Here is a 26,494-nt window from a genome sequence, read left to right as displayed (position 1 = left end):
CCACCAGGCTTAAAGTTGCCAAGGTTGGAGACCCCTGATCTAGATCACCATCACACTTAACAATAGAAGGGTGACCCGAACCTTCCCCAACTTTTTAGAATGGGAGACAGAGCACACAAGCAAGAATCCTTTCAAATAACAAGCACCTCCGATAGAAAGGAGAGAAACGCTGCTTCTGAAGGAAAAAATGTACTGATTTTAGCTAGCTCAACCTTTCCCAACTTTCTGTCTTCCACGTGTGGTGAGACCACAACTTCCAGCTTTCTCAGCCGCAGCAGCATAGCTGGGAGGACACCGGGCTGGAAAAAAACTGATCTCGGGCAGGCTATTATGACGACAATAAGGCTCCCTCTTGTCCTCCATCCTCAAGCGCAGGAAAGTCAGAGCGGCGCAAAGCGCACGCCGATCCTCTAAACTCCACCAGTCGCTCAAGGAACGAAGCTTGCTCCCGAGCACGGCCGAATTGCCCGCTCCCAGGCATTTTAAACGGACGAAAGAGGGTGTTACAGCCGCGTGGGTGGGGACAGACAAACCGGGTGCGAGCTTCTTCCTGTTCTGCCTCGTTTCCTTTAGCGAGGAAGGGCTGAAGTCGCCCTTTGCCTGGCCGGCGGGGATGTCATTTCGTGTGACCGGCAGATGGCTACCTGTTGCACAGGTGCGAAACGATGAAAGCCGCCAAGAAGCCGGACCAGGAGCCGGTTGCATCTCTCCCTGCCCTGTCCTCGCTGCCCAAGCTGCTCTCCGCCCTTTTCTATGGGACCTGCTCTTTCTTGATCGTTCTGGTAAACAAGACAGTGCTGACGGTGTACAGGTGAGATCAGAGGAAGAAGGTGCTGCCGCGAACCTGCTGGAGAGCGGGGCCGGTCGGGCTTCAAATCAGCCCATTGGCCAAAGCTTCGCCTTCCCTCACTTCATCCCTGTCTCTGCGGAAGGGGGCTTTTCCCACGCTAGCAACGCGATCGGGATTGGGAATGATGCCTTGTCTTCTTCTTTTCCCGCCTTCAGACAGGTTTCCCTTTCCTATTTTATTGAAGTGTCTTGGGATGCGTCCTCGTTTTCTGGAGCAGGGATCTCCAACCTTGGCAACTTTGAGCCTGGAGGACTTAAACTCCCAGAATTCCCCAGCCAGCTTTGCTTTTCTGGGAGTTGAAGTCCTCCAGGCTTAAAGTTGCCAAGGTTGGAGACCCTTGTTCTGGAGAATTTCTAAAACTTCTTTAGGATATCTAATATTCCTTAGGATTGTCTCCAGCTCTTCCCAAATTCCCCCACCCTCCCCCACTCCCCCTCCCGGTGCATTTTTAAAAGGTGGATTTGATTGATGGCACAAGCTGCAATCTCACAGATTCTGGTTCCAAAGGCCCGAGTCCAAAGTTCTTGCTCAATTCGTAATACAGCTGAAGCAGACAAAAGAGGAGAAATCTGGACATCGGGAATGCATTTTTCAGTCACAGTTGTTTAGCCAAAGGTTGACTGTCCAGATCTGAGTTTTAATATTTTAGCTGGTGGTAGGGAATAGATAGGTTTGTAGTGAATGCATCCTTCATGCACTCTAGTGCAGGGGCCTCCAACCTTGGCAACTTTAAGACTTGTGGACTTCAACTCCCAGAATTCCTCAGCCAGCTTTGCTGGCTGAGGGATTCTGGGAGTTGAAGTCCTCCAGGCTTAAAGTTGCCAAGGTTGGAGACCCTTGTTCTGGAGAATTTCTAAAACTTCTTTAGGATATCTAATATTCCTTAGGATTGTCTCCAGCTCTTCCCAAATTCCCCCACCCTCCCCCACTCCCCCTCCCGGTGCATTTTTAAAAGGTGGATTTGATTGATGGCACAAGCTGCAATCTCACAGATTCTGGTTCCAAAGGCCCGAGTCCAAAGTTCTTGCTCAATTCGTAATACAGCTGAAGCAGACAAAAGAGGAGAAATCTGGACATCGGGAATGCATTTTTCAGTCACAGTTGTTTAGCCAAAGGTTGACTGTCCAGATCTGAGTTTTAATATTTTAGCTGGTGGTAGGGAATAGATAGGTTTGTAGTGAATGCCTCCTTCACCCCCTCTAGTGCAGGGGCCTCCAACCTTGGCAACTTTAAGACTTGTGGACTTCAACTCCCAGAATTCCTCAGCCAGCTTTGCTGGCTGAGGGATTCTGGGAGTTGAAGTCCACAAGTCTTAAAGTTGCCAAGGTTGGAGACCCTGTTCTGGAGAATTTCTAAAACTTCTTTAGGATATCTAATATTCCTTAGGATTGTCTCCAGCTCTTCCCAAATTCCCCACCTCCCCACTCCCCTCCGGTGCATTTTTAAAAGGTGGATTTGATTGATGGCACAAGCTGCAATCTCACAGATTCTGGTTCCAAAGGCCCGAGTCCAAAGTTCTTGCTCAATTCGTAATACAGCTGAAGCAGACAAAAGAGGAGAAATCTGGACATCGGGAATGCATTTTTCAGTCACAGTTGTTTAGCCAAAGGTTGACTGTCCAGATCTGAGTTTTAATATTTTAGCTGGTGGTAGGGAATAGATAGGTTTGTAGTGAATGCATCCTTCATGCACTCTAGTGCAGGGGCCTCCAACCTTGGCAACTTTAAGACTTGTGGACTTCAACTCCCAGAATTCCTCAGCCAGCTTTGCTGGCTGAGGGATTCTGGGAGTTGAAGTCCACAAGTCTTAAAGTTGCCAAGGTTGGAGAGCCCTGCTCTAGCGGTTGTCTGGAGTTTTGTAATCTGTAGACCTTACCAACAATAAGGGCTTTTTGTGATGCAAACAAAACGTTTTCATTTATTTTTACAATTATTTCATTAGATCAATACATGAAACATTTAGCCATTTTATTACCACTCTACAATATTATTGTAACCCAGAAGCAAGATCTTTTCCAGGAAATGTATCTCAAAGTGGTTGCAGTTTACCATTACTTGCTCTGGATCTCAGATGCAGGCCCAGAGTCCTGTGATCAGCCAGGAGGAGAAAAGTAATTTGTGTCGTATATTTGAAAATTAATTATAAAGTTGAGAATTTCTACACTGAGGCCATAGAAGCTGAATGCTAGTGGACCATTAAAAATCCTACTGTACAAAGTAGCTCTTCTCTAAGCAGAAGCAGCATTTTTGCTGGCAGAGAGAAATCTTTGGAGCCATAATTTTGCAGCTGAGATGGCTGCATCACACCAAACTACTGTATGTATGTGCTCCAGAAGTAGTATTAACTCTTTGTGGCCCTCTAGCAATTAATTTGATTCTTGCAGTCCAGATCTTGTGGCCTAATTTCTATTTTTGTGGCTTACCATAAGTCATGAATTTGCTGTAATTATTGACAGTTGTAATTCATGATTTATTATGGTTTGTAAACCTGGCTTTTTTGGACAAATACATTTCAGACACATTGACAATCCCCACCCACCCAATTTATCATCCACATTAAGAGTTTAAACCTGGCAGCAAGGATTCAGCAAAAAAAACCTGATAATAACTACCCCAGACAGGTTTGGCAGCAGAGAGGACTGGATAGTAGCACTCCATATGGTCAAAGACCAAATCCCTTACAAGCAGGGTGTCAAGGTTCCAGAAAAACCTCTTCTGCATAAAAAAAACCTCAGAAGCCATTGTTTTTCAGCAGAGAGAAATCTTTGGAGCCATAATTTTGCAGCTGAGATGGCTGCATCACACCAAACTACTGTATGTATGTGCTCCAGAAGTAGTATTAACTCTTTGTGGCCCTCTAGCAATTAATTTGATTCTTGCAGTCCAGATCTTGTGGCCTAATTTCTATTTTTGTGGCTTACCATAAGTCATGAATTTGCTGTAATTATTGACAGTTGTAATTCATGATTTATTATGGTTTGTAAACCTGGCTTTTTTGGACAAATACATTTCAGACACATTGACAATCCCCACCCACCCAATTTATCATCCACATTAAGAGTTTAAACCTGGCAGCAAGGATTCAGCAAAAAAAACCTGATAATAACTACCCCAGACAGGTTTGGCAGCAGAGAGGACTGGATAGTAGCACTCCATATGGTCAAAGACCAAATCCCTTACAAGCAGGGTGTCAAGGTTCCAGAAAAACCTCTTCTGCATAAAAAAAACCTCAGAAGCCATTGTTTTTCAGAGTTCTTTACTAGCATGAGGAAACTGGCACATGATGAGTGAAATTCCAAAACTGAACTTCCGGATTCTTTTCCCAGTTATACAAACCCCAAGAGTCCCACCCCCCTGACCCCTTTGATGGTCACATGGTCCCACGTTCTCCCAGTTCATTCGAATATCTTCTCGCCACTCTTCCTGCAGATATGAACACCATCCGACCTTGACCGCTTGAAGAATGTTACCATACCCCTCAACCCCCCTTCTTCCCCTCAGGGGAAAAATGTGGCAGCGTCTGGAACCCTAAAGTCTAGTATGGTTTCCAGGCCTGACAGGCGTCCCCCCTTGGAAAAGAAGCTATATCCTAGGAAAGAAAACAAAGAGTTAATAAAGAAGAATGTCAGTGGTCCACACTTCCCTTCTACCCCCCTCTCCCCTCTCCAAGAGGTTTTTTAGGTTTGTCAGGGAAAGTGTCGTGAAATTGTTTAATCAAATTGCCCGCATTTACTTTCCAACTTTTGACCCAAGTAGATTCAGATAATGGATATCCCTTCCAGTGGACTAAATATTGTAATTGACCTCTGTATAGTCTAGAGTCAATGATTTTCTTGATTTCATAGTGGGTTTCACCTTGGATTATCAAGGGTGGTGGGGGAGCGGCAGATTGATGTCTCAGACCAGACTGTCTAGCAGGTTTTAATAAGCTGGTATGGAATACCGGGTGTATTTTTCCCAACATTCGAGGGAGCTTGAGTTGGACGGTAACGGGATTAATAATTTTTACAATGGGGAAAGGACCCAAAAATTTTGGACCAAATTTTCTGCTGGATATTCATGTCTATATTGTTCAACGTAAGCCTCAATTCTGCTGAGAAAGTAAGCCAGGTGGTGTGGATTCCCATCAAAGGTTGGTTTGAAAGGGGGAGGGGCTGGATGAGGGGGTGCAGGTGGGTTTAGCTGGCCTGCTTGCGGTTGAAGAGGGATTTGTGGGGTGGCTGGTTGCTGAGTTGTAAAGGGGGGTGGAATTCCCCCTGGCTGCTGAGAAGGAAGTCCTTGAAATGCTTCAGCTGACGAGGCAAAAATCGGCCTGGGGCCCCCAGGAAAGAAAGGTGCTGAACTGGCTGGTTGCCATTGGTATTGGATCCATCCTTGTCCAGGATAAAATGCCCAACCAGGAGGAATAGAAGCAGCAGGAGGCAGCGTAGGCCTCTGTTGGCGGGAAAAGTCAATTGGAGGGGGGAGTTGCGATTCCCCCCAAGTCCCTGGTGCTGCCTGAATTCCCTGCCGTCTGCAGGAGGGAAGGGAGGTCCTCCTGCGTTCATCGGAATGGCTTTGAGCGTCAGTAATTTCTCCCTCTCTGGTGGGAGGGAAAGTGAATTTAGGCTGAGCTAAAGGCTCTCGAGGTGGGTGAGCTGAGCTTATACGAGGCCTCACTTCCAAACGCTCAAAAGTTTCAGGGAGGTCTAATAGGGACTGGGATTTCAGGGGGTTTCTCAGGTCCCAATCCAGTGACTCTCCCGATTCTCCGGGTTTTACTGTCCTCCAGTGAGGTTGAGAAGAGGGAGGGGGCTCTCCATTCTGCCCCGGGGAAATGTTTTCTCCCGAACGACAGCTTACCCATGAATCGGAGTCTTTGGGCCGTGCACCAAGCTGACAAGCAGGCTCTACCACTTCGGGTTTTTGAGTCATATCTTCCGATGGGAAGTAGGTGATTTCAACTAAATCGTCAGATTCAAACTTCTGTGCTACTTCCACGCTTTCAGCTTGCTGCCCTTCCATCTTCGCTGGGTCTTTGCACCGCTGTGGAGGTTGTGGAGGCTGGGGCCCAGCATCCCCCTAACGGACCCCCTCTGAGCGGAGGAGAGGGTACCGTTAGCAAAAGAAAGTTATGAGTTTTGGAATAATGTCAAGGTTCCAGAAAAACCTCTTCTGCATAAAAAAAACTCAAAAGCCATTGTTTTTCAGAGTTCTTTACTAGCATGAGGAAACTGGCACACAATGAGTGAAATTCCAAAACTGAACTTCCGGATTCTTTTCCCAGTTATTCTTTTCCCAAGAGTCCCACCCCCCTGACCCCTTTGATGGTCACATGGTCCCACGTTCTCCCAGTTCATTCGAATATCTTCTCGCCACTCTTCCTGCAGATGTGAACACCATCCGACCTTGACCGCTTGAAGAATGTTATCGTACCCCTCAACCCCCCTTCTTCCCCTCAGGGGAAAAATGTGGCAGCGTCTGGAACCCTAAAGTCTAGTATGGTTTCCAGGCCTGACACAGGGGTGAAATTAAATTTTTTTGCTACCGGTTTTGTGGGTGTGGCTTGGTGGGCGTGGGGGGGTGTCATGTGACTGGGTGGGCATGGCTATATAACCATGTGACTGGGGGATCAAAAGACAGAAATTCACAAACAATGTCCTGCTGGAGCAGGGTTGGACTAGATGACCTGCATGTCCCTTCCAGCCCTGAATTATCCTCTGAAGCTTCGTCTAGTGCCAGGTTTGTATTCCTTCCTTCCTCTCCTTTTTCCTTCCTTCCTTCCTTCCTTCCTTCCTTCCTTCCCTTCCTCCCTCTCTCCCTCCCTCCTTCCCTCCTCCCTTCTCTCTCTCTCTCTCTCAAAAAAAAACAAACCCCCCCACACACCCATTTTTTGCCTAGGAAGCCTGCTGGGAGCAAAAATGGACTACCCCTCCCCATTTGAGCAATAGGTTGTAAAAAATGCTTTTAAAAGGTAAAAAAAGGCTCTGATGATCACAGCTGTGGTATGCAATCATCAGAGCCTTTTTTTACCTTTTAAAAGCAGGAAGTAACAGTGCAAAGCTCCGCTATCGCTACCGGATTGCCGAACTACCGCCCACGATCGCTACCGGATCACACAATCCAATCCGATCTGAGAGCATATCTCCCCTGCTTACAAGCCAGGCCATGTTTCCAGACAAGTCATGATCTTATGCGAGTTGTACAGTATATTGTGCTGTGGGACAGCTCTGAGGCCAGTAGAATTGGATAAGAAATGTGATATTAACTCTGGCTCCAGCAGATGGAGCCTGCAGGCCTTTAATGAAACAGATTGGTATAATAGAATGGAATGGAATGGACTTCTTTATTGGCCAAGTGTGATTGGAAACACAAGAAATTTGTCTTTGGTGCATATGCTCTCATTGTACATAAAAAGACAAGATACATTTGTCAAGAATCATGAGGTACAACACAATGATAATCATAGGGTACAAATAAGCAATCAAATCATACTTGGAAACAATCAATATAAATCATAAAGATACAAGCAACAAAGTTACAGTCATGCAGTCATAAGTGGGAGGAGATGGATGATAAGGATACAGGTCTATCAAATGCCACATGCATAGAACAGAGAAGAGTAGCTTCTTTGCAGGACCGATTCCCGGAATCGATTAGCAGCTAACATTCATGTTATTGGATATCTATCTTGGTTGTTAGATAACATTTGCCTCTTTATAGTCTGACACTTCACTTGAAAGTTTCCTATTCTTGGCATTTTCCTGGCTGTTTTTATTGTATGGTCTTGTATAGCCTTGATATCCACAGCTTTTTTTAAATACATGCTCTTTATTATTTTGTTTCTCTATAATAGGGGTGTCGAATCCTGGCAACTTTAAGACCTGTGGACTTCAACTCTCAAAATTCCCCAGTCCACGAGTCTTAAAGTTGCCAGGATACCCCTGCTCTATTATTTAGTGTAATTAGAAATATAGGCTTGATTTGCTTCCAAAGTGTATATTGTGTGGATTGCATTACATTATAAGTAATCCATATGCGACTGTTGCATTAGATAACCATTTTTTGTTTAAACAAGTTGCAGAGATTTAACCACTTAAATTTTGATAGCTTCTGTTACATGCACGTTTGCATATATGTGCCCTTTCTTTCTAAACTGAAATATACAATAAAATCACACACACACAAAAATACATGCATGCATAAACAAATGTCACGATTTTCTTTCTATTTTCTTTCTAGATTCCCATCTCCAATGTTTCTAGGAGTAGGACAGGTATGTTCATAGATAAGTGATTAAATGGTAAATATTTTCATTTACAGATACAGGCTTTCCAGTGGGGGAAGGATGAAATACAAATGATTTGCTTCCTCTTGAGAGAGTTCTCTTTGCTTACAGCCCTCTCAAGACTTTTTATAAAGTAGAATTGTAACAGGGATAACTGGGTCATATTCTGGTGACTGAAACTATGTTAGTGTTTTGGAGGCTCAGAGAAAAGTAGCTATCATGATACAAAATGAGCACGGTCAAGATTTTCTTGAGAGGGGATTTTTCTTTATTTTTGTAAACAATACTACTTTAGGATTAAGCATTTTTAAGCATGCTCTAATTTATTTTATTTTATTTTTGAAATCTTCACAGTTGAAGGAGTGCACAAAAATGTATGAGAACTCCCATGCAGATCAAACTGGAGTTCTGTATCCATTGGTGTCGTTGGCAAATTGAACGGCGGGTGGGGTTATTAAAAACAAAGCAAAACAGGTCTTCATAGCAGCAGTATCTATAATCCACCCCAGCTGCATATGGAAATGATATTTTGTTGCTGTGTGTGATTGTTTTATTTCCCTTTTAGATGGTAACCACTATTCTCATCTTATATGTGTCAAAATTAAATAAAATCATTCATTTCCCTGATCTTGACAAAAGCATCCCTAAAAAGGTAAGAATGACTAAATCTTTGCATGGGTTTGAATATTGCCAAGTAAAAAAATGTTCCTAAATTCTATTGGAGCATGCACATGATCCAGTTCTGTGCTTATATAACCAAAGTGTCAGGGCATTAATTCTTTAAGTGGTACCTATAAGGAGAACTGTACTGCATTTTCCCTAATGTTATTTACTTTGTTAGAAAGAATTAAGTTACTCAAACTAAGTCTGCGGTGTTTCTTTAAGTTGTTCATCAGCATTTCCCTTATAATACTTATTGAAATATGCAAAGTAATTAAGTATATTAATTTTTCCACTTGTTATGTTGAATTCCAACCAGTCCATTTCCTTTAGTGTTCAGTCACCAAATCAGAGCTAAATTAAACACTAAATAGTTGTTAATTTCTGCTCTAAATGCAAGGTTTGGGATCTATGGTAATAGTGCTGAAAAGTCATCCTCACCTCTGCCAATGTGATTATACACATTTTTTTAAAATCAAAACCATAGAAATCATATTATAGCTTACTCTGTTCGCAATTGAGGTTCATTCAGCGAGTCATTTTGAACAACCTGTCTCATGCCTGGGATTTTATTTTCTCTTGTGATGTCATGGGCCATAAGGCTCATGACTGGGTAAGTCGCAATGTCATTGAAGTGCGAGAGCTAAAGTTTCCACACCTGTGTAAGGAGGTTTAAGCAACAAAGTTAGAGAAGTTTGTGTCACCATTTGTGCCCCTTAAAATGCTCCCAATTGTGTGTGTGGGGGAATAATCGGGCAGGCCCAATCAATGGGTGAAAGCCCCACCCCCTTCAAACGTGCATCATAAACACTGCACACATGTAAAAAGAAGTGAGGCCATTTTATGGTGAAGGGAAAACTCTTAGCATGTTTAAAAGTAACCTTCCTCTCCAAAGACTAAGTATTTGAGTGTAAGGGTTTAAAGTCTGAGAGTGGGATGGGGGCCCTTTTGGAGTGAGAGGAAAAGGAAGATGGAGAGATGAACACAAGCTGAGGCAAAACAAAGGGTGGAAGAAACAGCTGTGGGCCTTCTTTGTTCATGCCTGCCAAACTCCCCTGACCCTTCAAAGAGGCCTGGCCTTGAAACAGCTCCCTTCCTTGGCTCAGAACAAGGCTCTTCCCTACAAAAGGGATGCCAGCTGGACAGCAAGGAAGCCAGCTCTCGCCAAGGGAAAGGACTGCCCACAGTTTCTCAGCCTAGGCTGCCGTCCCAGACTCGCCTGTCAGGGTGGGAGAGACCACAGGACATGCATTCCTATTGAAAGATACTTATCCATTTGTGAAAGTTCATGTAATTATTTGACCGACTGAAGCTTCAAAGGAGACAGCATTTGCTGTAAAGCTTTGTCCTTGAAAGCTTAAAAGGGCAAGTGTGAATCTCCCAATCCTCCTTCTCCTTGGTGGATCCAATATTTGCTTTCAGACTCCTGCACATTCTCTACATTAAGGAGTCACTGCGGCTCATTTTACCCTTGCGGGGAATTTGCATAGTAGAATTGCTAGATTCTTTCCATGCATGATTATTGTTGTTTTCCCATCATGTCCTTTTTAAAAATAAACCCAGTGACGTACAAGTGAGTTGCTATAGCTTATGCACGTATTTGAATTGCACAATGATAATCGTTTCTGAATAAAGACCAAACCCACAAAATATTGCAGATTCTGGGGCTTGGGATAAAGCGAGGTCTCCAGATATATTGGTTGGCGGGGGGGAACCCTCTGCTAATCTAATATTCAGGCTCTTGGGGTTTTGATTCTAGATCAGGGGTCTCCAACCTTGGTCCCTTTAAGACTTGTGGACTTCAGCTCCCAGTGTCCCTCAGCCAGCAAAACTGGCTGAGGAACTCTGGGAGTTGAAGTCCACAAGTCTTAAAGGGACCAAGGTTGGAGACCCCTGTTCTAGATCAGTTCTACACAACCAAGATGTTTGTGACCATGCAATTATTAGAAAACTCCATTGTTCTCAGTAGGTGGCAGCACTTAGCTAAATTTGGTTTATCTCATAAAATAACAATTCCAGACCTGTTAGTGCTGAGATGAAGAATCACCAGGAGATCACCAGGCTATTGACAAGGCTGGGAATTGGGAAAAGTAATCTGGATGAAGGAAGTAGAAAACTATTTCTCTACTGTTGCTAAGTAAACAACATGGATATAGCCATACTCACCATCAATCTGAACCGGTTTTATATTTATTAATTCCAAGTGAATGCAAATAGATGTACTTCTAAATGATAATCTTCATCTGCACATATGGTAGCAAATGCCTAGAGAACAACATTATGTAGGTTCATTTATTGTCATCATGAGAGATGCAATATTTTTTGTTTGGTAGATTAAATATAATTTTATTGATATAAGCAGGACCAACGTCATCGAATACTAACAAGTGATGTTCATTTCTAAAGCCTGCTAATTTGTTTCTATTGGTGTTAAGCAGCCTATGGTTTATGAATTAATTTGAACAGATTTCTTCCAGAGTGGAGTGAAATGGCAGAATCTGAATGGTGCATTTATTTTATTGCAGTTGTTTCCACTTCCTCTGATTTATATTGGAAATCATATAAGTGGATTATCAAGCGTAGGCAAGCTAAGGTATAGTAAAGTCCAGGTGGTAAGCCTAAACTGATAGTTTCTTTTTGTTTAATGTTTTGTAAATTTCAAATTTCTTTTTTCCCAAGACTTTTAAAAATAAATTATATTTTTGCACAAAAGCATCATCTTGCCAAAGCATTGCTTTGGACATTCCAGTGTATAAAATTAGTTTATAAAGTAAGTGTTGGGCTTAGAAACTAATACCTGTGAAGAGACTTTACAACTAGCCATTCTACTTTCTATCCTTGTGTTTTGACATTTTCTTCTTCTCCCTTTTTTTTTGTGACTGATGTGTTCTTCATCTTTGACTGCTGAAAGTGGACATAGAAAATGGAAGACAATGGGTTAGACAATGGGCCATTCATCATGTGAACAATTGGGTGGGATAGTTAGAATATATAGCTTGGGGAGTCTGTTATCTGAATAGATAATTACATGTCATGTAACAGTTTTATCTGAGTCCAGTCTCATCCCATGGGTTAAACGATTTGTAGGTGAATCACAATGAACAGGTTTGGATATCTACATCAGTACACCAAGGAAGCATACCTAAAGCTCTTGAGTGTAGCTCAGTAACATGGTGTTTAGGATTCTAATGCACGCACTATCCTCATATTTGCTGATCTCACAAGCCTTTGCCAGTTATTTGTTTGATGTCTGCACCATTGTATGCAGCTGTGTGGAAATATCTGGAAAGGTTGTAGCCTTTCTCTTGAGCATGCACTGGTCATTTCCCACTCTGCTGAAATAAGCACACTGTAAACTTGCAAAGCTTCACACACACTAGTGTACTCATTAGTATGTGTGATTATTTTGGGTTTTTTGTAACTAGGAATAAGTATTTGGAATTTGCATTTGACTTAGATACTCTGTGGATTTCGAATTATCTGTTAATCTAATGCAGTAATATTGAGACATTCTTCTGTATTAATGTGAAAAGGGTTAGACAGCTCTACCTTAGCTCTACCTGTGATGATGTAGGAGTCCCTCCCAGCATGGGGGCTTCCAGCCCAGGTTAGAGAAGACTATTTATTAGTTTCTGACCTGGCTCACCAAAATCTTTTCCATAGTTGCCTCAATTCTCAGCATTTAGATGGAAATTCATTCATGGAAAATACCATATCACTGACTACTTGAGAACTAATTTTAACTCAGTAAAAAAGGAAATTACTGGAAACAAATTGTATGACACTGACGCCAAGTTTTTTTTAAAAAAATTCTTACTTCCAACTATTCTACTGTCTGAATTTTCTTTGGTGTCAGACTGACATTTGGCTTTGCAACAGAGCATTTATTTAGGTGCATTCTTAATGTCAGATGAAGCTGAGGATGAAAGTAGTAAAAATAGATAATCAGTCATGAAGGAGTTTGCTGCTGACACAAACTAATCCCACACTCTCTCTCTTTCTCTCTTTAAATACAGTTTGCCAATGTTTACAGTCCTGAGGAAGTTTACCATTCCTCTTACATTATTCCTGGAAGTTATTATTCTTGGGTGAGTATTTGCCTCTTATTTCTGAAATACCACAATGGTTTATTGAGTCAAATAATGATCCAATGCATTTTCTTGACTACTAAGAATTTGAGGAGACATTTTGAACTGCTTAAAATTATTTGGGCAAATAATTTCCAGTCTATGAGTAACAGAAATTTTGAGCCAAAGATTTCAGTTGTAGCTTCAGTTCAAGGCAGCTCTTATCCTTTGTGCTTTTCTTCCACTGTAGTGCGATATTTTGGTGAAGCCCATATCTTTTTCTTGGCTCTTCCTTTTGTCTTTTCTTCTAAGCCACCGTTTTCCTAATTTCTATTTGGCTACGTTCTTTCTTTTCTTCTCTTTAGCTATCTTGTCTCTTTCCTATCCTCATCCTACAAGTTCTGGCTTGCCAAAATTCAGATGACCCCTAGAGGGCAGCAAAGAGTTATCTGTTATGTTTTCTGTTATATTTCTGAAGAGAATATCTAGTAATCCTGCAGCTGCTCCTCTTCCTTCTTTTGAACACAAGGTCTTCCTTGTCTTCCTCTTCTATCTTTTTCTTCGTCCTGCATTTTAGAAACTCCAGTATTTTCCCTGTAGCTATATGGATATTCTGTTGACCTATAAACAGGCCTCAAAAATATTAAAAACAGTTTACCCTCCCAAGAATGAACATATATTACTACGTTGCATTATCTATTTACTGCCTGCTGTCTCTGAGTAACATGAGTTTTTGATTCAGTTCCTGGGAATCAGTTCTATTGAACTCAATATTTTTCCCTTTTAGAATTTGACAGCATTTGTGGAGTAAGTTGTTCCACTTTACAGGCGGTCCTCAATTTAACAACAGTTTGTTTAGTGACAATTCAAAGTTACAATGGCATTGAAAAAAGTGACTTATCACCATTTTTCACACAACCGTTGTAGCAGCCCCATGGTCACGTGGTTTACATTTGGCTGCTTGGTAACTGGTTCATATTTATGACGGTTGCAGTGTCCTGGGGTCATGCGAGCACCTTTTGCGACCTTCTGACAAGCAACATCAATGGGGACGCCAGATACACTTAACAGCCATTGTTACTAATTTAACAACTGCGGCGATTCCCTTAACAAATGTGGCAAGAAAAGTTGTGAAATGGGACAAAACTGACTTAACAAATTTCTCACTTAGTAACATAAATTCTGGTCTCACTTGTGGTCGTAAACCGAGGACCACCTGTACTGCTTAATCTCTAGAAAGTTGTAAAAGTGAACACTGGCTTTGATTGGCTACTTAGTTACTGAATGAGGCTGGATTTATAGGCAGACCATGATTTATGGGGAGTTTTTATATATCAGATTGGGCCAACTAGTTCTGTACTATCTACAGTAGTCCTTTATTAGGAATTCTTTTTTTGGAGCAAAAGAATTGTTCCCATCTCTTTCTGTCTATGCCAAGAATTGTATTTGTACCTTCTTCATGTAGAGGCGTCAAATCCTTTGGAATAAAAATGTGATTTTTTTTCTCCTATGGATCAGGTAAAACAAAGATGTCACATTCCTTCTGGAATCTCAATGTCTTAATTCCTGAATATGCATTTAGAGAGGTATCATTTATTTTTTACAGGAAACGCTTTCCCTTGGGCATTATAATCAGTGTGTTTGCAATCATTTTGGGGGCCTTGATAGCAGCAGGGTAAGATTTTAAAGTTTCCTTTAGAACTCCATACTTGTTTCTTAACATCGGTGAAAAATAATATTCTTTTGTAGGTCATTGTTTGGAAGAATGAGTAGATGCTGTAAAGTATTTGTACAGTTTTGTGCAGTTTTCTGTAGCAGCTTTCCCCAACCTACTGTCCTAAAAATAGGTGGTGTTTCAACTCCCAGAATTCCCATCTAACATGAGCAATTGCCTGGGAGTTCCAGGAGGTTTAATCATAGCACATTCCAAGAACTATGAAATGGGTAAAAGTGCTGTAGATCAACAATGACAGTGATCTGGAAATCATTGGCAGATGATCTCAACTGTGCTGCAAAACACAAGAACTAGCATGCCATTGACTTTTCTTAAAGAAAGATGATCCAAAATGAATTGATGTGATCCCTTGCACAGGAGTTCAAAATTTGGAAGTCAACTGGGGAAATTATTCTAGTCTGTCACTTACAGAGGAAGGATGATGGAGTAACTAATTGTTAGAATCACAATGGCCAGAGTCCATAGTTAATTATACTAAAGATCTCACAATAAATCATGCTTTATACCACATGATAAAAGTGTCCTGGTAGATTGGGGAGTAGTAATAACAGAGGCCTGGGAGAACTGCAGTTTCTAGTACTTTCCTGCCAAACCAAACAAATATATTTTCAAAGCAATTGAATATGAAACATAGCCCTGGTCTGGCACAGTGGTTAAAGTGCTCTATTGCAGGCAATCTGCCCACAGCCTGAGTTTGATGGGGCTCAAGGTTGATTCAGCCTTCAAGGTTGGTAAAATGAAGACCTAGATTGTTGGGGTCAATATGCAAATAATGCTTACATTATAAACCATCCAGAAAATGCTATAAAGCACTGTGGGATAATATATAAGCCTAAATGCTATTGCTATTGTTATATATTATAAAGGCTATAATATTATTATTTCTTGACGTTCGTGTGTGTGGTTTGTGCTCATACAGTAAGATTCTATGGAAATTCCTTTTCTATTTGGTCTAACCAATGTCTTATCCCACTGTAATTTCAACATCTCCATCAAATATTTTATTGTTGGTGTAATTGTTGTCTGCTTAAACTCTCACACTCTAAATCTACTTTAAATAGCAAACCAGCTTGTACATAATACATTTTACAAAATGACCAAGTGATGTTTATCTAAGTTTTGAATTTTCTCAATGTGTTTACTTTATTAAACAAACAAGACTAGACTGATTTTTTTCCAGAGTTCTTATTTTACAATTAATATCTTGTTTGTAATATGGATACAATTCAGAGAGCAGACAAAATACATCACTGCAAAGAAAACTCTTATTTAAATATATGCTGTTTAAATTAGTCTATATTTCCATATTTTATTTTCCAGATCAGATTTAGCTTTCAGCTTGGAAGGCTATGTTTCTGTTTTTCTGAATGATGTCTTCACAGCAGCAAATGGTGTTTATACCAAACAAAAAATTGACCCTCAGGTAATCGTGCAGAGATTTTATGTGTTGTTCTTTGCACTTTTTAAATATGGGCTTTTTAATAATTTTATCTATAGTTTTCATAAAGAGCCTCCATCAAGTCAATGTAAAGTTTAGATCAGTGGTGAAATGTAAAATTTGTTACTACCGATTCTGTGGGCGTGGCTTGGTGGTGGTGGGGTAATATCACTGGCTGGGCGTGGCCAACATTTTTTTTTACTTTTAAAAGCATTTTTTCTACAACCTCTTCAGCCGAAGAGGTTGTTAAAAAATGCTTTTAAAAGGTTCTGACAATCCCAGCTGAGCCGCACGATCATCAGAGGCTTTTTTTTTACTTTTAAAAGCATTTTTTTGGCTGAAGAAAAAATGCTTTTAAAAGTAAAAAAAAAAACCTGATGATCGCACAGCTCAGCTGGGCATGTGGGGGGGAGAGATTTTTGCTACCAGTTCTCCGAACCACCTGCCGCCATCGCTACCGGATTGGATGATCCGGTCCGAACCGGGAGCATTTCACCGCTAATTTAGATGTTGTATAGTTTTCTTGATACTCACTTTTATATCTTAAATACTGCTGTTTTGTCAACTAAAAAAAAAAGTTATGTAGCTGATTGCTATGCTTCATATAAGCAAGGAATACATAAGCAATGGTCTCAGGGCTTTAAAAAGTTGACAAACTGACATATTAAAGGGAAAAAATAGTAAATATACTCAAGTATTTGATTCTTGAAATTATATTTAATTAATGTAATTTGAACTAAACGTGAATGCAAATTTAACTAAATTTTGTCCCACCTGAGCCAACTTCCAGAATGTGACTGCCAATCAAATGTCATAACTGGTTTGAAAAAGGTTTTTCAACCCTAATTTAAGCCAATTGCTATTCCAGACTCTGATAGTTGTACCTCATATTTCTATCCATATATATTGCTTCCATCTGACTAGACTTTTATATGGAAAGATTCATGCTATTGGCTCTCTGTTCTGTTTTAGTTAAGGATAATTAGTTCAATCATTACCATCCTATTATTCCCCCCAAAATTTCCCACATAGAATCTTATTTGATAAACAGTTTATATTATCCAGGCTTACATGCCTTTGAAACAGAGTTTTCAAGATTCATTTAATTTATTGGCTTCTAGATATGCTACCATAAATATCTCAGTACTGAATCCTTCAGGAACTCTTAAGTAATCAGATTTTTTTAAACATATGTATTTGTTTATACAGAATCTGGGAAGATATGGAGTAATTTTTTATAATGCCTGCTTTATGGTAATTCCTACAGTTCTCATCAGTTTTTTCACTGGAGATTTCCAGCAGGTAAGTAGAACTTAGGAACCAATCAGGTTAAGTACAATAATACTTTAATTGGCTTGGGTCCTAAATGTATATTTCTGGAATGATCCTTGGGATTCTTTTACTCATGAAGTAAATATGTAAGATTTTGTACTCTTATGATTTTATAACATTACAAGTAGTGGTTTAGTATAAGATATGAAACCTCATTTTGATGAGCTAGGAACAGAACAGGAGATTAGTAGTAGCACCTAGATTTATATTCTACTTCAGAGTGCTTTACAACTCTCTTTAAGCAGTTTACAGTGTCAACAAATTGCCCCCAACAATCTGGGTCCTCATTTTACTGACCTTGGAAGCATGGAAGGCTGAGTCAACCTTGAGCCAGTGAGATTTGAACTGCCAAATTGCAGGCAGACGGCAGTCAACAGAAGTAACCTGCAGTACTGCAATTTAACCACTGCACTACTGCGGCTCTCTTTTTAAGATTAAGGGGCAATATTAGTCTTCCATAAACTTTATCCATTCATCCTTTTAAGTTATCTTGGCTGTTATTTGGTGTTGACTGAGAAGAACTATTTTTGTCTCAGAACCTTCATTCAAATATGTTTTTATTCTGTTCATTTGTGTCTGATACTCAGCAATTACCGGGACATATTATCCCTGTAGTAAGGTTTTTCAGAAGTAGTGTGCCATGCTCCTTCCTAAGGCTGATAGCAAGTGGCTGGTCCAAGGTGGAACTAGGACTTACAATCTCCTGGTTTCTAATCTGGCAGCTTAACACTATACCAAATTGGTTCATTCAAACATTGCATGGCTACCATTAAATAAGTACCAATTATTTGGGAGTTGGGGCAGGGGTTGCATGGAGAGCTCTTGGAGGGAAGATCCATACTTTCTTTTTCTTATTAAATAAACATTGTTGGACATTACCTAAGCCCTCCAATGCCGTGTGTTCTTAGTGGCTATGTGTGAAGTTTGTGGGAATCTTCATGCATGCATCTTGGCAATTGAGAGAGAGAGAGACCCTCAAAATCAATAATTAGTGATCTACATGAAAAGGAAATATGTAATATGAAGCAGTGCCATCCTGTTGGAAGCCAGTAAAACAACACTTGGTTTGGTTTCTAAAGATCAAGCAGATTTCCCCCCTCCCCTTAAATTCAATTATTTTTGTGAATTGAATTTTTCAATAAATAATTGGTAATTTTTTCCTCTCTAAATGTATCTAAAATCTTATCTTTTTTTATTTGTACAGGCCGTGAATTTCCAGCAGTGGACAAATGTTTTATTTGTCTTTCAGTTTCTTCTTTCTTGTGTGCTGGGGTAAGGGATCTTGGGCAACTAATCAAGTAATGACTGCTATGAGTTTGCATCTTGGCAATCCTTCTTCTGCATAATTAGCAAAGTAAGATAAGCTAAAAAGAGAAAAATCCAATTGATTCCTGCAGTGTTCTCATAGTACAGCTTTTGTAGGGGTGGGTTTCACTTACCTTTGCTACCGGTTCACTTGCATGTGCAGACCATATTTGATGATGTCCGGGCGGGTGGGAGCCTCCCACCGCCGCTACCAGTTCGCCCAAACTGGGGCGAACCGGTAGCAATCCATCACTGAGCTTTTGTATCATGCTGCACAACATTTTAAGAAGTATCTTTTTTATTAAAGAGTAAAAATAATTTCCACATGCTTTCTGATTCTTTTTCAGTATACCTTGCGTTGGGACATTTTCATTGGCCACATCAGTGAAATTAGAGCAGGAATCCCTTGATAATGTTGCACATTTTTAAACCCTACAAATCAGGTGATAAGTTTCCAGAGGATACTTGGTGCTGTATAAAAATGATGGAATCAGTAGAAGCTCAGTTTTAGTTTGTCTAATTTTATATTAGATCTTCAAATGCAGCAGGTTTTAGATTATGCTTGGGCTATTTTAAATACTGAAACTCAACATAAAATAGGGTAGTGAGTATCAATGTAGAATTATGGCTTACTTCATTTGAGTATTTGACAAAAAGCAGGAAACCAAGTTATGCAGTCCTTTTTTGCTTTTAATGCTAGGTTTCTTCTGATGTATTCTACAATTCTCTGCAGCCATTATAATTCTGCTCTAACAACGGCAGTAGTTGGTGCTATAAAAGTAAGTAACCAAAAGGAGTTGATATTAGATAACAGTAGCTGAATACACTACATTACACTACATTGTCAATCTGGATTGTTTGTTTTGGCTTTAGCATAATGCATGAATCCAGTTATTATGGGTTGTATCGCAAGGTCTATAATTTGGCACTAGATCTGAACTAGGCTGCTAAGAGTGTTAACCTATAACTAAACTAACTATAAGCCATAGTTAAGAAATACGCATGTAACGTGTGAACCCAGCCACTTTTAAAACCACCTGCAAAAGATAGTCCTGTGTCCTGACTACAGCTTTGACCTATATGACTATGTGTATGAATGTCTTGATGGCAGTTTTTGTAGAACTTTCCCTAATGTACTGGGGACATATAAAAATTTGAAGAGCCTTACGGCCTCTAAAAGAGCCAGGAGTAATTTATCCAATTATATACAGCTCAAGTGATTATCAAGTGGAAATCATGCCCTACTTCAAGACATAAGGGTTTGAAACTAGATAGAAGACAGTATGGATACAGCAGCAGTTCAAACAGTGAGATACATTTGCATTCAAAGAAATATGAGCCTCTTGGCTCAATACCCAGAAGTTAGGTTGCCTGCCTGGTCCTGTTCTCGACCTAGTTTCTTACTTACTTTCAAGTTCTTAGATATTCAGATAAATGACTGAAGAGGGCTTAGGACAGAACAGTATAGTAGATTTTCCATCTTCCGCTACCCATGAAGTCATGCACAATCAGGATTGTTTTTTCATAGTTCTTATCTTATACTTTGTCTAAAGGCATTAGACTACTGAAATAAGATTTGCATGAAAGTGTATGGCTTGGTTGGTAGCAATGTATCTACTGCCCCTTTCCCTACCAATTCATCTACTGTGTCTGTTGCTTATTTACAAGTGTGTTACCCAGATGCAAGATAGTCTGCTTCCAACTACAGCAAAGCATTAAAAGATGGTATAAACAAGCAATACCTGTGTTTTGTGTTTAAAGGTAGATGGAAGTAGCAAATATTCTAGGTTCAGACATGAACAATAAAGAAATGAAGAATTGTTATTAAGTAGCTAAGCCCTTCAAAAAAGAGGAGTCAGTGGGTGTATTCATGCTAACCATGCTTTATAGCTTACGATAGTGGGCATTTGTAGCAATTACACACACTGCTTTTCTTTATAGAATGTGTCTGTTGCTTATATTGGCATGCTGTTTGGTGGAGATTACATGTTTAATATGTTGAACTTCATTGGACTCAATATCAGGTAAGGGAGTTTTGAAAGCATGTCATAGTCTCACGGAAGTTCATGGTTTTATTATTATGTCTATTTTTTTTTTTCTCCTCTAGCATGGCAGGAGGGCTGAGATATTCATTCTTGGCAATACAGGGACAGGACAATCCTGAATGTCCCTCCATAGATGAGGAAAAAGCAATTCCAGGTTCCAAGAGCTAACTGAAGCAGACAACATGAAAAACTCTAAAGATGCCAATTTAAGCAAACATATTTCCTTGGACAGAAGATGATAATTGAAACATATAAAAAATGCACCTGAAAAAACACTTGCTATATCAAAGCAATCTTCAACGTACACAAAATAGTTTGCAAGCTTTTGAGTTTCCAAGAATTGTTCGTGATTAAAAATCCAAAAAACAATATTAAGGGGTATATAAAATGTGACCTTTTTTTTAGGCTATGTCTGTAATGGGCTTCAAATGGTGTGTGATTTTTATTTATTTTTTTGCAGACATTCAAAAGCATTCTGTCTGGTACAAAAGTAGCATTAATTAACTTGTACCAAAAAATTTAGCATACTAAAAAGCAGAGACATCACCCTGCCAACAAAAGTGTGTATAGTCAAGGCTATGGTTTTCCTAGTTGCAATGTATGGCTGTGAAAGTTGGACCATAAGAAAGGCTGAGTGCCAAAGAATTGAGGCCTTTGAACTCTGGTGCTGGAGAAGACTCCTGCGAGTCCCTTGGAATGCAAGGCGATCAAACCGGTCAGTCCTAGAGGAGATCAACCCTGACTGCTCTTTAGAAGGCCAGATCCTGAAGATGAAACTCAAATACTTTGGCTACCCAATGAGAAGGAAGGACTCACTGGAGAAAAGTCTAATGCTGGAAAAGATTGAGGGTAAAAGAAGAATAGGACGACAGAGAATGAGGTGGCTGGATGGAGTCACTGAAGCAGTAGGCGTGAGCTTAAAGGGATTCCAGAGGATGGTAGAGGATAGGAAGGCCTGGAGGAATGTTGTCCATGGGGTCGTGATGAGTTGGACATGATTTCGCAACTAACAACAAAAACAGCAAAACCAAAAATTTGCTAGGAAGTAGAAAAGAACAAATATTTGTTGGTCTCCCTTTTTGAAATACAGTAGAAAGCTAAAGTCAAAAATAGAAACAGCAGCTAAAGTCAAAAATAGAAACAGCAGACTGATTGTGTTTTGTAATTTAAACTAACTGTAGCAAGTTTTGTAATAGATAGCAGGAGTCAAGGAATCTTCACTGAGAATCTATAGGATTGGACAATTTAAATGAGCCTTGAGTAATCCAGTCCTCCTGTTGATACCCTAGATGTTGATATAAATAGAACACTTGTATTAATGGATTCCAGCCATTATCTTTATTTTGACTATGTCTGGATTGTAGGCTGCAAAATATTGGTGACTCACTAATCTTTTGAATATGCCTCTGATTCTTAGAAAGATCTGTACACTTCTTGGCCAGCCTGAATTATGAGGCTTGTCCATCTCTCAAAGCAAGGCATTGTATGAGATGTCCTTCTAGTTCCACCAATTTTGATAATCTACGGGAAATATAACTATGTGTCATTTGGAGAGGCAGGAATAGTCTTTTTGAGTCAAGTGAGACTTGCTAGAAAACTACCCATTCTCTTTTAAAAGCCAACTAGGACCTCATAAACATTCACATCAGTTTGTCAGTGTCTAGACCACTTGTGGTAACTACAGACCTCTGATGCATTGCCCATTGGGTAATCTACAGATTGAATGTACATAATCTGTATCTAAAGTAGCAACTATAGGCTCTGGTTCTTTACTTCCACGACTATCATTGTGAAATCAAAAGCTGCTTCTGTGTATCTTTTATTTTATAATCATGGATGGATCTTCCAAATTTCAGCTGTTGAATTAAGTACAAAAAGCCATGAATGACCAACAGAACAGAAAGAAGTCATTTGCGATCCTCTAGAACAGGGGTGTCAAACTCAATTTCATTGAGGGCCGCATCAGGGTTGTGTTTGACCTTGGAGGGCTGGTGGGGGCATGGTCATGGTGGACATGGCTGGTATGGGAGTGGTAACAGGGGGCATGACATGGGAGTTGTGCTGGGGGGACACCTGTGGTGGCCAAGTGCTAAGGCAGGACTTCCCTGAGACCCACCTTCACTCTCATTATACAGGTAATCTTCGAGTTATGAGCCTGCCAATTACATTAATAACCCAAGGATTTGTTTGATTGAATCTTATTAAATGAACATGATCACTCCCTGCTTTCCCCAATGCATTTGTTAATCAAATGTGCAGGTCATTAAATGCACATGAGGTATCTCAGGCTTGGGAACAGCATGTGGGGCCTAGTGCTGGAGCAGGCCATCCAAGGCCTCCCACCATCCACTGAGATACCCCATACTCCTCTGGGGACCCCACAATTGCTTTCTCCCCCCCCCCATCCTGCCCTGCCGTGTCTCCACAGACTGAGCCTGCTTTGCTAGCGTCCAGAATTCCACTTCTTCCCACACCATTTCCCATGGATTACTTACTTTTTGAAGATCTCCAGAGGCCCAAAAGAGGCTGACCCACTGGCAGAGAAGCCAAAGTGTTTTATTCAGATGATGGCAAAGCTGTAAGAAAGTGAAATCTAAGGAAAACATTTTCGCCAACTTCTGATAAAAGACTTCGGCTTGGGGTCATGTGGCCAGCAGGCCTCAAGTAGTAGAAAAGACCTCCTGCTTTTGACTTTTGACGCAGTTGACTTTTGGTGCACCCTCTATGTGGAAGCCAGATTCACTTAATGACTACATGATTCACTTAACAACCACAGTTATTTGCTGGACAACTGTGGCAAAAAAGGTCATAAAATGGGGCAAAACTCACTTGCCAGGCTTAGCAATGGAAATTTGGGGTTCTATTCTGCTCAAGTTGAGGGCTACCTATATATGGCCATCTTCTGTGTTTGCATAAGTAGCTAGTTGAATAAGAATGATGCAGTGTGAATTATAGACCAGATTTTGACCACTCTCCTGCCTACTGGCACTGGTGGGAACACTAGGGCTGACTTATTTAATATACTTCTTATATTAATGTGTTTGACCTAGGATAGAATAGTAGTGATAGTGCCTTTCAGATTTCCTGGTTTTGTGTCCAATTGATGGCTGATGGAGCAAGAAAGAATTGGGATAATTGTATATTCTACAGGTATAAATTTCATTGGGTGTTTCTTGGGAGTCTGCAGCTTGTTATCACCAAAACACGTAACTAGCTCCAAGAAAAAAAAACATGAGGGTTTTTAGTGAACATTTACCCATATTCTAATTTGAAGTAGAAGGATAAAAGTTTAGAACGGCTACATTTTAATACTATAGACCAGGGCTGTCAAACTTCCAGCCTGCTGACCAGTTGTGTCACACGCTGGCTACGCCCATGCTTGATTTAGCAAAGTGGAAAAAAATCCCGATACATCACGTGATACTGTCGTGACGATGTGAGTTTGGCAGCCCTGCTATAGGCAAACACTTAATTTGGGATTACAACCAACAGCTGCAATCACTTACAACTCTCTCTAGTTTAGTTAGTTTTTATTTCTTTATGGACTATTTGGCATTATATTTCTTTTAATATCCATTTCTAGAGATACCAAAAATTGCCATTCAAACAAATAGTGAAGTGAATTTCTAAAAAAATATTTTTTTCTAAGCTGGAACTAGTTATTGCATTCTCCTCATTCCTTATGGAAATAGAACATTTAGGTTTAATAGCTTTATGGTTCTAGATCTTATCTCTTTTATAAAGTATTCAGACATGGTGAGATTCCATGAGAGCTGCTTCTGGGGAAATTTTGGAAAATATTTCTTCTAATATTTAATTTCACTGCCATTATTCTACACTTCATGATTACAGACTGTAGATATATTGCAGTCTAAACAACTTAAACATATTGAAATGTTTTCATTAGTGACAATCAAGTAAATCACTATCACTTTGTACTTAATAAATACATAAATTTAGCATGCATGAACCAAAGAAAAGAAACGTAAATGAATATGAAAGCATTGCTATTTGTTTAAATTAGAAGAGAGATTTGACTTGCTTAACTCATGGAAGTAAGATTTGTTTATGGCATGTAAATATTTACAAGGACCAAAATGATAAATGAAAGAAACTGAATACTGTTTGTGTGTGTGGGCACACATGTGCACGCCTGCACACATATCTTTTAGGCAGCAGCTGAATAGCAAAGAACGTGCTCTCAATAGAGTTCATCCCCAGTTACAAAAAGTGAAGGTAAGAAAACCAGGAGGAAGTTGAATTATCCATTTCATTAAAAGATAAGTTGATAAATTGTTTATGTGCTGGATGGCATAGATGTGGGGAAGAGCAAGAGCATGTGTGCACTAATGCAGGGGTCTCCAACCTTGACAACTTTAAGATTTGTGGACTTCAACTCCCAGAATTCAAACTTGATTGCAGAAAATATGACTTCTGTAACAGAGTTGTTAATGCTTGGAACTCATTACCTGACTCCATAGTCTCTACTCAAAATCCCAAAATCTTCAACCAAAAGCTGTCTACTATTGACCTCACCCCATTCCTGAGAGGACTATAAGGGGCGTGCATAAGAGCACAAATGTGCCTACCGTTCCTGTCCTATTGTTCCCTTCATTATATCCAATTAATATAGTTGATGCATAATTTTAATTATATATATATATATATATATATTCTTCAAGATATGCTGTTTTATCTATGACATTTGTTTGTGTATACTGTTGTGACAAAAAATAAATAAATAAATAAATAAATAAATAAATAAGAATTCTGGGAGTTGACGTCCACAAGTCTTAAAGTTGCCAAGGTTGGGGACCCCTGTGCTAATGGGTAACTAAAGTGAAAAGGAATGTAAGCAAGAAAGTAGAGGGAAATGGGACTTCATAGAAATAATATGTAATATGTACTGTGAATAGGCTATATAAAGGGTAAATACAGGTACCGTAGTTCTCAACTTATAACCACACTTGAGCCAAAACTTTCTGTTGTTAAGTGAGAAATTTGTTAAGTGAGTTTTGATATTTAAATTTAGACCTTTCTTTCAGCTGTTAAGTGAATCGCTGCGTTTGATATAAGTTAGTAAACCCAGTTGTTAAGTGAATCTGGCTCCCCCATTGACTTTGCTTCTCAGAAGGTTGCAAAAGGTGGTCACATGATCTTGGATCACAGCAATAGTCACAAGTATGAACCACTTACCAAGCATCTGGATTTTGAACACATGAACATGGGGATGCTACAAAAGTTGTAACTGTGAAAAATGGTCATAAGTCACTTTTTTCAGTGCCATTTTAATTTTGAACGTTCACTAAATGAAGCACTCTAAGGTACACGTTGTGCAATAATGTCATTCTTTAAACATTTAATCAGTATGAAGCCAATAACCATGTAATCTAAATTGCATTGCTAAAGGCTTTTTAAAAGCTGATAATAGTGTGATAACATGTTGGAACACAGAAATACAGAGGAAGTTTGGTTTACTAAGATTGAAATGACCACTTGTCTAGTTCCAGCACTGCTGGGATTTTATGGTTTCATCTATCTGACTTCCAGTGTAGTTTCCTTTTAGTTAGCTGCCCAAATATTGACTATTTATACAGAAGCTTCATATAATCCTTATCTGGAAAAGCAAGGGCAAAAAATATAGTCCCACTCCTTTTTTAACATGGTTAGGAACAGACAATCCATGTGCAAAGGACTGCTTAATAATATAATGTTGGGCTATTTTCAATCACTAACATAAACTACTCATAAGAACTCTTGACTAAAGTATAGCTCTAGCCCTTGCTTTAACCAAGA

At 39.8% G+C, this 26,494-nt stretch overlaps 1 protein-coding gene across 2 annotated transcripts; it reads left to right on the top strand.

Annotated features, from left to right (window-relative positions):
- Positions 1–498: 498 nt before the first annotated feature.
- SLC35D2 (solute carrier family 35 member D2) lies at positions 499–22,493 on the top strand. Of its 2 annotated transcripts, XM_058172573.1 has the most exons (12): positions 507–811; positions 8,071–8,104; positions 8,682–8,768; positions 11,302–11,369; positions 12,793–12,864; positions 14,450–14,518; positions 15,899–16,001; positions 17,226–17,318; positions 18,553–18,620; positions 19,354–19,432; positions 20,595–20,677; positions 20,761–22,490. In XM_058172573.1, exons 1-12 carry the CDS (start codon positions 666–668, stop codon positions 20,864–20,866), a joined length of 1,008 nt encoding a protein of 335 aa, XP_058028556.1. In that variant the 5' UTR covers positions 507–665; the 3' UTR covers positions 20,867–22,490. The 2 variants fall into 2 exon arrangements, with proteins under 2 accessions (XP_058028557.1, XP_058028556.1); XM_058172574.1 differs by lacking the exon at positions 20,595–20,677 and having other exon boundaries at positions 499–811; positions 20,761–22,493.
- Positions 22,494–26,494: the final 4,001 nt, after the last annotated feature.

Source organism: Ahaetulla prasina, chromosome 2 (assembly GCF_028640845.1).
Source record: "Ahaetulla prasina isolate Xishuangbanna chromosome 2, ASM2864084v1, whole genome shotgun sequence".
Classification (NCBI taxonomy): Eukaryota; Metazoa; Chordata; class Lepidosauria; order Squamata; family Colubridae; genus Ahaetulla; species Ahaetulla prasina.
The sequence above is the reverse complement of the archived record's forward strand: the minus strand, read 5'-3'. Positions and strand labels throughout refer to the sequence as shown.